The 11,235-nt window shown below is 41.7% G+C and overlaps 1 protein-coding gene across 2 annotated transcripts in view; it reads right to left on the bottom strand.

Annotated features, from left to right (window-relative positions):
- TTLL1 (tubulin tyrosine ligase like 1) overlaps positions 1–11,235 on the bottom strand; it is a 38,927-nt gene that overhangs the window by 1,982 nt on the left and 25,710 nt on the right. Inside the window, exons 4-9 of one of the 2 annotated variants that reach the window (XM_019515732.1) lie at positions 10,955–11,135; positions 9,187–9,324; positions 8,950–9,058; positions 7,246–7,389; positions 4,622–4,708; positions 3,411–3,574 (exon numbers count right to left, since the gene is read on the bottom strand). In XM_019515732.1, coding sequence (XP_019371277.1) covers positions 3,411–3,574; positions 4,622–4,708; positions 7,246–7,389; positions 8,950–9,058; positions 9,187–9,324; positions 10,955–11,135 — 823 coding nt within the window. The remainder of the gene's footprint in view (positions 1–3,410; positions 3,575–4,621; positions 4,709–7,245; positions 7,390–8,949; positions 9,059–9,186; positions 9,325–10,954; positions 11,136–11,235) is intronic. The other variant, XM_019515733.1, reaches the window with a different exon arrangement.

Here is an 11,235-nt window from a genome sequence, read left to right on the forward strand (position 1 = left end):
CCCCGCACTCAGCACCACCTTGTAACCCAGCCCCCACTGCCAACCTGGGCCCTGTGCCAGCTCCAACCTTGCCCGTCAGGGCTGTGCGTGGTGACAGCAGCTGTGGCCCTGACAGGTGAGCCCAGAGCCAGCTTGGAGCCCAGGCTGGCAGCAGGGCCAGGTTACAAGCTGGTGCTGAACGCAGGGAAAAGCGGCCCCTCGCTCTCCCCGTGGCCAACACCCTGCACTGTAGTTGCTTGCAGCCCGCGGGGGCTGTCTGTGCCTACTCCAGACAGCCCCACGTGCGCTGCAAGCACCTGCAGCAGGGAGCACCAGCCATGGGGCAGGCGAGGGGCTGCTTTTCCCCGCGCTCAGCACCAGCTTCTTCACTGCCAGCGAGCAAGGGGAAGGGGCTGTGTGCTGCCCCCTGCCTGTACCGTGGGGCTGGGGGGCACTGGGAGTGAGCAGATGTGGGAGCCAGCAGGAGCACAGGGCCTGCACTGGTGTCCTGGGGCCAGTGTTGGCAGGGCCCAGAGTGGCAGGAGTGTGGGGTCCCAGCCGGCAGGGGCTCTATGGAGCCAGGCCAGCTCCCCCTCTCTCTGCTGGAGCCAGGCCCGGCTCCAAAGACCCCTGCCAGCCTGTGCCCCGCTTTGGGCCCCACCGGTGCTGGCCCTGGGACATTGGTCCCAACACATTGGGACACTGGTCCCAAGATGGTGACCAGGAGGCGGGGCACCTGTCAAGGGGTGAGGCTACCCATGTGGCCCTTGAAAGCCTGCCAAAACTGAGTAAGAGGCCCTCCACCTGAAATAACTGCCTGCCCCTGATTTACACGGTAGTTCAATATGTCACTGTTCAAACTGAGTTATGTGGCTAAAAGTCTCTATGACTAGAAAAGCAAGCACTTGCCATTATACTTCGACAAATATTTAAATTGGCAAACTTATAAGGGTTTTTTGATCAGTGACATAGAAAATTAACTACAGACATTTGTGAAGCTAATTATCATTCATGTATTTCTTCCCACTGTTCCTGTAGATTCACAGGTAAGTAAGAAGATAAGACTACTTGTTTAGTAACATCACCATCCAGCACAAATACAGAAGCCACTGGAATTCCAGAATGACTGACTGAATTGTGACACCAGTAAATGATTCACATAAGATCCATAGGGCTCTTTAGCTTGGAAAAGCACAGGCTCAGGCGTGATCTGATGGCCACCTATAAGTTTATCAGGGGTGACCACCAGGATCTGGGGGAACATTTGTTCACCAGACTGCCCCAAGGGATGACGAGGTCAAATGGTTATAAACTACTGCAAGACCGTTTCAGGCTAGACATAAGGAAGAATTTCTTTACTGTCCAAGCCCCCAGGGTCTGGAATAGCCTGCCATCGGAGATGGTTCAAGCACCTACATTGAACACCTTCAAGAGCAAATTGGATGCTTATCTTGCTGGGATCCTATGACCCCCAGCTGACTTCCTGCCCTTCGGGCAGGGGGCTGGACTCGATGATCTTCTGAGGCCCCTTCCAGCCCTAATGTCTATGAAAAAAATCTATGAAAAAATCTATGAAAAGAGTTGGCAAATTAGAAAGTAGATGGTATTTAAACAGAATGTAGTTTATTGACAATCGATGTAATGCAGCAAGTGTCTCTTCAAATGTATAAACCCATGATGGCATCAGATATTTTTGCTTTCCATTAATTTCAGTTACTGGGTGTATTCAAAGGCGTAATTTGGCTCAAAATTAAGAAATACCATAGCAACCAACAAATAAAAGTGATATTAGTATAACAGTTTCTGAAGAAATAATGCTCATCTCTGGCTCATTAACCAATATAAAATATAGCTACCAGGTAAAACAATTAGCTCCAAATGCTGCAAACATTTATGGACATGTAACATTTTGGGCCCCACACTTCTAGAAAGATGTGGAGAGATTGGAAAGAGTACAGCAGGGAGTGATAACAATTATTGTAGGCTTGAGAAGCATGACTTACAAGGACAGGCTGAAAGAACAGTCTGGGGAAGAGAAACTGCGGGGGGGATTTGATAACAGTCTTCCAATACCTGAAGGTTGATTAGAGAAAAGGATGGAGATGTCCCTTGCACCCACAGAGAAAAGGCTAAGCCTAGGAGCAATTGCCTCAAACTGTAGCAGAGGGAATTTAGATTGGAGTCTAGGAAGACCTTTCTGACTATAAGGGTGGTTAAGCATTAGGAGCAGGCTACTTAGTTGTGGCATCTCCATTCCTGGAAATTTGAAAGAGCAGGTTAAACAGACACTTGGGACTAGGGTAGCTGTAGTCAGGAATGATCCTGTCTTGAGTAGGGGTTTGGATAAATGACCTCATGAGGTCTCTTCCAGTCCTATTTTCCTATGATCCTATAACACTACATTTATTCACGTTTGTAAGTGTTTGAAAGACTGGGTTGTTAAAAAGATGGCATAAATTAATGCAAGGCTGTCCAACTGGCAGACTGCAGGTTGCAAGGGGCCTGTAAAGAGTTAAGGTGCAACCTCTGGGCTCTGGCCCAGGCTCACTTCCTCCATAGCTCTGTCTACTGTGATAGTAGGAGTCTCCATGTTCCCATTCCCTCCTCCCGCTTCTGGCTCCTGCCCCTGCTCCTGGAAGTAGTGCAGAGGGAAGCTGCTGTGTGGGCACTAGTAGGAGAGCTGGGCTGCCCACATGGCAAGAAAAGCTGAGTTGCCACTTTGAGCATGCAGCTGGGAAAGAAGCTACACAGCTCCTGCTGCACAGTAAACAGGAGGTAGCTGTCCTGGCACAGCAAGGCAGACCCATCTGCAACCACTACAGCACACAGCCCCCTCCCCCATGCTGTCCAGAAGTTGGGCAGCTAACACTACTACAGTATTATTAGCTCTTAAATAGGTTCAAAATATTTAGGTAGTTTCAACTGCATTGGGGTATTTTCTTCAGCATCCCTCTAAATACATCCCAAATTAAAGGGAAATATTAGAGCTGAAGGTATATCATGAGTATAATTCACACATTACAGTCAACTATAAAAATCTTGGAATTTCATTGTTTTAACATCACTTCCATGAATTGCAAGAGCTGAGTGACAACATTTAAATGAATTAATGTATTTATTTTCTTGATACACATTCATGTATAACTGTTACTTATATATTATACTCAGTGCAATGTGGATTACTATGCATCTTAAAGAGTGACAATTGCTTCAACAATGGACAGCTCACAACTCAACTTTTTACATGAAAGCTCAATATCAATGCCAGTATTATTCCAGCTCCAAACACCTGATGTGCACAGAGAGCGCTTTCTGTCCACCTTTCACACCACAAAGAAATTAATTTAATCTATTTGGGCCTGTTATAAAAGTTCTTCCTCATTCAAGGGAGAAAGCTATTCACATTAACATAGGACACTGGTAAAACTTACAAGACTTCATAATTTCCAAGAGCTTCTTTTGGTGGAGATTTATTCCATTTACAATCTGGAATTTCCCCATTAGGCACTGCAATGTTAAGTGTGTCATTAATAAGATTGTATTTGAGGATGCGATCATTGGCTGTGCTGGAGGTAAGAGAAGGGGATGCATTGACCTACAAAAGAAACAAATATTACCTATTCAGCATTTACATTTATATATAGTTTCTTATACAGGACTTAACAACACTACCATGTTTTAGCCTGGAAATTAGTCCACATCTCAACAGAAAACCATAAAAAAAAAAAAGAAACTGAGTTGTCCATTTCACATTTTCTGTCACTATCAGTAAATTCCCTTCAGGATCTGACTGAAGGGTTTTTTGTTCAAACTAAATTCAGCAGCACTTCTGGGTTTATAAGTTGAGATAACATCAACAACAACAAGTTAACATTTCTCATTTACCTCAGCTGGGCAGTTGTTACATATGGGCCTCAGACCTATTTATTCTGAGCAAACTGCTCTGATTTGTAACCCTTCTCTGAACATTGTCACACTCTTCTTAGCCAGTAAAATGTGTAAGAAGCCTTTCGCTATTGTGACTCTTTATTTGGTTTATGCCCAATTAATAAATACAAACAAATTTGCTAGATAATTATAAATGTAAGCTGGCATCCAAGCAAAGAACTACTAGCTTTTAAAATGTAAGCTTACCAGTAAGATTTGGGTAAAGTGAAGCAGGAGAGAGACTATGTTGACCCTAAAGTAGAAATTAGTGAACCAGAGAAAATTATATAACCCTGTTTCATCTTAAATTTGCCTTCCTGTTATGTGTATCCTTTCTTCTAGCTTTGCTACGTTTGGGCTGTGCTGTAGACAACAGCTGAGCTTTAGCAGGTTTAGATTTACACGCGACTGAGTGCATACCAATTTTACAGCTACTGGCGCATTCATAAAACTGCAAGAGTCCAAGTATATTGTGAATGCACCTGGATTTTACCAGTCTGTTGAGCAGAAGGCCACAAGTTTACTCTTGAATTTGGACATGCTGCAAGTCTCAAAAGTTATTTTGTTGCCTTACTTCGCAACAGCCTTCCCAATCTACACTAATCTGAAAAAAGGGAAGTCTCAGACTTCAGAACAGCAGATGAACCCTTCTCAGCTGTTGTTCTGTGAAAGGAAACAATGAGGATGTTTGTCTATACATCCTCCAACACTTTACCTCAATAAGCCATGGTTTAAGCTTGTCATCAATGATAATATCATATCCATAGCACTCGAAGCAGTGTTTATCATTATTCATTACAGGCTGAAACAAATTGAAAAGAAGCATAAGCTCATTAAAGAATAAAAACTTGCTAAGCAGCTTCAAAGATTATGGACTTATTTTGCCATGTGGTACATATAACTAGGACACTAGTTTTCCATGCCAGTTCTCATAAAACATTTTCTACTCTTAAAGATAACATTTTACTAATGTATTTAGGATTACCTTTATTTTTTCAAGGTAAATGTCATCTTCTCCAGCTCTGAGTATTATGACAGTAATTATATTAATGTACAATATTTGATTATTGAGCTTTGATGAAAATTGTCATCTGCATATCCTACAGTATTTCAGGAATTTAAAATAACATTTTAAATGCATCACATGAAAACAAAAGCATTAACTACCTTTTTGCAATAGAAAGTCAGGTGTTTTTAGTCTGGGGAAGAGAAGACTAAGGGGGATTTGATCAGTCTTCAAATATCTTAAGGGCAATTATAATGAAGATAGAAATAGGCCATTCTCTGTGGCCCTCAAGGGATAGCACAAACAGCAATGGGTGCCTGTATGTGTGCGAGGATGCCACTCTGACACACTGTAGCTACAGCTTTACAAAGGCTGTAATTACAGCATGGAGCAGATGCAACTGAGTCTGCTAGTGTGTGCTAATTAGCATGCTCCAGCAGCCTTGCATCTCATACATTCAGCATCCCTGCACATCAGAATGGCTTGTTGAATGAGCTTTAGTTAAAGCACCCCCACTGCCATTTTTAAGTGCTGGACACTGAATACATGAGATGCTGCGGTGCTTTATTTAGAGTGGTTCTCTAAGGAAGGAAACTTTATTGGAGAAATATTCTTTTCATGCTCCAAAAGCACAAAGGAGACAAAGTATCAACACATTCCCTCCCTGTATTTGTTTTCCTTCCCTTCCCAACAGTTTTTACTAAACAGCTCTGTTAATACTGAGACAGGCTACCTTTTCTTCTTGCCTCTGATTCAGCACTTCAGGAAGCCTGTCTTCTGCAAATGCATAAAGTTACTCAGTGAAGGTACTCACACATTTTAAAGCCCTGTCAAGTCATTAATGAGTTATTTTTATATGAGTTTTGGATAACACCATTTCTCAAGTTTAACAGAACTGCAAATAAATCACACAAGCTTACTAATCTGTAACATGAGAATCATAGAATCATGAGTCGGAAGGGACCCAGACAGTCCAACCCCCTGCCATGGGCAGGAAGGAGCACTGGGGGTGGCAGGGGTCATAAGACCCCAGCCAGGTGCCTATCCAGTCTCCTCTTGAAGATCTCCAGGGAAGGTGAGAGCACCCCCTCTCTGGGAAGCCTACTCCAGGCTCTGGCCACCCTTACAGTGAAGTAGTTCTTCCTAATATCTAACCTAAACCTATCCTCCCTCAGCTTGTGGCCATTGTTCCTGGTGACCCCAAGGGGGGTCCTGGTGAACAGACTTTCCCCGAGTCCCTGCTGCTGGCCCCTGATAAGGTTGTAGGCAGCCACAAGATCCCCCCTCAGTCTCCTCTTGCGGAGACTGAAGAGATTCAGGTCACTCAGCCTCTCCTCATAGGGCTGGCCACAGATGCCCTCAACCATACGAGTGGCCCTCCTCTGGACCCTCTCCAGGTTCTCCACATCCTTCTTGAAGTGCAGCACCCAGAACTGGACAGTACTCCAGCTGCGGCCTGACTACCGCCACATAGAAGGGGAGCAAGACTTCTCTGGACCTGTTAGTGATGCCCCTGTTGATGTATGACAGGGTGCGGTTGGCTCTGCCTGTTGCTTCATCACATTGGCGACTCATATTCATCCTGGAGTCAATCCCAACCTTCTGTGACATAATGTCTTTCAGATTTAGTTTCTCTTTGATAAACTTCTTTACAAGTCAAATGCTGAGGGTTTGGAACAGGTTCCCCCCAGAGGTGGTACAGTCACCCACCCGGGCTATCTTCAAGAGGTGTCTTGATGCCCATCTTGCTGGGGTTGTCTGATCCCAGTAGTCTTTCCTGCCCAAGTGCAGGGGGACAGAACGTGATGATCTGTAAGGTCCCTTCCAGCCCCTAACAACTATGAAACTTGATATGACGAAAACAGTACCTTGGGTACAGGCAGAGCTCAGAAGTATTCACAATTTTAGTGTTTTAAAAAAGAATAAGAGGTTTGGGAGTCATGTCAATTCACTCACTGAATATACTGCCCACCCAATTAAGCTTCTTCCCCCCAGTCAATAGGGGATCCAAGAGACAGCAGTTTTAAGATGCAAAAAAGAAAAGTATCCTCAACTTTCACACCATTCATATTAGCACAGGGGTGGGCAATTATTTTGGGCAGAGGGTCACTTACTGAGTTTTAGCAAGCCATCAAGGGCCGCATGACAGGCAGATTAATATTAATTTTCTAAATTTTTTAGGGGCCCCACTGGCCAGATAGAATGACTTGGCTGGCCGCATCTTGCCCACCCCTGTATTAGCAGGAGTTAATTTCTTCAAGGTTATTTTCATGGGTACTAAGAGGTTGCAGCCACAAAGCTATCACTGCCACTATTTCATTAACATTACTCACTGCAACGGCCTTCAGTGACTGTACAATTATCCAATGGATTTCATTGAACAGCTTATTAGTGACCTCCTTTCCACGAGTGCTCTCTAGATACAGATGCAAGTTACTCACTGTCCATTTGCCTCCATGAATGTGATTATAGTCATCCTAGAGAATTAAGACATTAATTCAGTCTCAAGGAATTTGCTATTATTTACAAGTTTTGTTCTCATGCACAGAAAACTTAAAATTTGTTTTTAAGCAGGAAGTTGCTGGGTTTTTCAGTTTGTTTTGCTACATGATGGTTTATAAAGGCCAAGTTCAACTTCTTCTGTTATTATATAAACACGGAATACATTCTTATCACTTCTATATCTAGCTACATTTTTTAAATGCAGAAATGGGTATTAAAACTTGCTTTGTGGGAATTTCAAGTACAGAAGTACCAAAAGCAAACCAACAAAAACTGCATTTTGTCTATTTAATGACCAAGCAGAGGACAGAGGAAGTGGAGGTGACGACTAGGCAATCTGATTTCCCAAAGAGAAAGGAAAGAGCTTGGGTTTTATTTGAGGAAGACTGATATATTTAACAATAACTGTACTGCTGTTAACATACTGCTAATTTAGCACTTAAATTGAAATATCTTTCATTTATGTTTAATGGTCTATTCATTACAAGTGTGGTTTATTAGACATTTTCCATGCCAGAAAATAAATGAATATTAAAACCAGCATGCAGAGAGAGACACCAAATACCAATATCATGAAGATACTGAAATTATACATTTTTGCAGCATCTTATTGGAAATATAATTAATAATTTTGATATTTAAAAAAATCCCACTTGGCTGCAGTACTACAGTACAATCTATACTGCAGCTGTGACCAGGAGGCTTACTTGAGGAGCCCTGAAATATATTGGGTTAGAATGGCAGAGAAAAAAAAAAACAGGGTAGTTCTGAGCTAGCTAAAAGTACATGCACACTAATGAAGCTCCTCAGTATGCCAGAACATAATTTTTAGAATACTAAAAGGTTCTTCTCTGAGAGCTATCAAAACTACTTGTTATGAAAGGTTGTTAAATTATAGCTACAACATGCCTGGAAGCAAAAATGAAGAGAACCTGTCAAGGAATCAGATGAGTACAAGGCCCAAGAAGCTTCTGTGTGTATTTATAGCCTTTGTTTTGTTTTGTTTTGTTTTGTTTTGTTTTGTTTTGTTTTGTTTTGTTTTGTTTTGTTTTGTTTTGTTTGGGGGGGGGGAGGTTCTGAAAAGGTGTACAAAAGCCAGCATCTGAAACATGCTGTTCTCAAAACTTCCTCCATGAAAAATGCCTTAGGATCCCAGAGTTCAGCTAGCAGATATAAACTAAAAGCTTCATCCTCTTCAAATCTACTCTGATGATTTGTCCTGACAGGCTGAATCGATGAGACTGGACAGATGACTACACAATCAAGAGTAGTTAACAAAGAGCTCAACCACAGCTGGAGCAATGTTGTATCACTCATCTCTGCCAGGAGGCCCTCAGGAAATTGCCAAACAAAAACTGAAAACAGCACAGCTTGCTGTCATGTTCGTGTTTTACACACTCCCACAAATACACATTGGAAAGTGTAACCATATTCCTGAAGAACCAGCCTTCCCCTTTGTTCTTAATAGTCATTTCAATAGTTTGCTTGTTAATATTAGATTGCAAATGAACATTTAAAACACTCAGAACACTTACCCCATGTTTCTGAATGGCAACATTTGTAAGATGTACAAACATATTATCTAGCTCACTTGTACTTGGTGTATATTTTACAGTACAAAACCGGCAAAATCCAAGTTTATACCTAGAAAAAAAAGTATTAAAATATATATTAAATGCAACTGAAGTTGAGGAAAACAAATATTAAAAACTACTCTAGCCAATGAGAACAAATTTATTTCTTTTTTAAGGGACAAATCTATATAATCTTACATGTAACATCGGAGTGGACGATATGTAGACACTAAAACATACAAACGGAGGTCAAATTTCTTCCCTCCAATCAGTAAAGGATTGTTGATATAGAGAGAAATCACATAGGCTTCTTTAGAAGAAGATTGAGAAACAAACCTATAAAAACAAAACCAAAACAAAACCAAATCTTCTTCATTTCAGAATGTAATTATTATACAAAAATATTTTACCTTTCTTAGAAGCATTCTGACAGAAAAATAGTTGTTTTAAATTAACTGAAATCCTATAGTACCATTAACATTTAACATTACTCTAGTTAATGTGTGCAGGACAAGTTTGCATCATATATGCAAAGCAGTTAAAACAAATGAACAAGATAAGCTTTAAGCATTGTAGAGCAGCACGCATATTAGACTCAGATTCAGCAAGCTACTTGTATCCAAAAAGCCCATAAACAAAGGCACTGGGGCCTTAGAGACTACATTTCATCAAGAGGTTACACTTATGGTTTAAAAACTATCAAACCAATTTAATGTCAATATTGAGTTTCCGCTTCAACAACCCTTATTCATATGTATTCTAACACAATCGGGCTAGTGTTGGCTTGCTATTAATCTGGAGGGCAATCACCAACCCTTTCAAGCCAGGGTAGAAAAAGAAACTTAAGGAGAAACCATAAAATTGTTCTTCAGGTGTTTGGGTTTTTTTCTTCCCCCACTGTGAAAACAACTGCCGGTAGTTACAGTCTTTATTAGAAGGGGATTGTCAAAAACTAAGCAATAAAGATTTCCCTTTTAGTAGAAGAGCCATATTAGATGGGTTACAAAACCAACAAGAGTAACAGACCCTTCCCCCATGTCCTTTCTTTTGCTCTCTTCCTTCTTCCCAATGAATGCCCTAGTTTGTCTGTGCTTCCTATTCACAGGGCCCAGCTGTTTTCTCTGCACTAAACTGTGTAATGAGCCACAGCCGATAGCTCCTCTCTCCAGGCCTCATGGGGACAGAGTTCAGACAGGCCGGTCTTTTCTTCTCAGAACAGTGCCTGGTTTTCATGATTCATCTGACTAGGGAGGTATGCACAGTGGTCACATGACCTTTCCAAAGCTGAAAATTAAATCACTTAATGAAAGATTCGCTTTTAACTCCCAGGTCTTCAATATCAAGCAGAATAGTTATTCCAGCCTGTCCATGACATTTTCCTCCCTTGCCTATCTAGACATACAAACCCCAGATCTACACTGAAAGCATATTTCCACAGTTTGCTAAATGACTGCTTGTTACACAGCACCAAATGGAATAATTTGCACTAAACAGAATCAGAAGGTCAACAGGTTTCAAGTGACATTAGAGAGAGAAAAATGACAGCTCTACCAAATTAATGCTAAATGGCTTGTTGCACAGAGAAAGATCTCTATTTTATAAAACATGCCTAACAGTAATTCTAATATTATAAAAGGCTAAGTAAGTCCGTCTGTCTGTCCATAATGCTTCATTCACACTCTGATGGACTTATGGAAACAGCCAATCAGAGTGCTCCAAGCATGGGGGAGCACCACCATGATTCTCAAGCCAAGCCAAGGACTAAACAGAAGGTGAGGGAGCCAAGGCCAGCAGGGCTGGCCTGGGCTCCTCCACCCTGCAAGCGGCAGAACAGTGGCAGCATAGGACTTTAGGTGGTGGCACTCCATCCGTGATACCCCTCCTCCACCCCCCCCCACCTGTCACTCTTGACAGGCAATTGGCTAGTAGGTTATAACAAAAGACTGTAAACCTGTTTTAAACTTACGAAGATGTTTTGCTGTCTCTAGACCATTTCTTAATTTGAGAGAGTTTATTAATAAGAAATATCCCCTTTCCTTGAGCTTTTCCACAAGGTTTCATAATCCAGGTGCTGGAAGGATTTTTTCTGAATTCTTCAACAAAGAGATTGTAATCAGCAGGAAGCATAAAGGTGACAGGCACAAAATCTAAAGTAGTTAAAAAAAAAAAAAAAAAAAAGACTTAGAATACTACATCTGACAAGGACAGCGATGCACCAGTGAATATTTCTTTACCAGCTTTCCATTT

This window comes from Gavialis gangeticus, unplaced genomic scaffold (genome assembly GCF_001723915.1).
Source record: "Gavialis gangeticus isolate Ggan-Ray unplaced genomic scaffold, GavGan_comp1, whole genome shotgun sequence".
In the NCBI taxonomy this organism is placed as follows: Eukaryota; Metazoa; Chordata; order Crocodylia; family Gavialidae; genus Gavialis; species Gavialis gangeticus.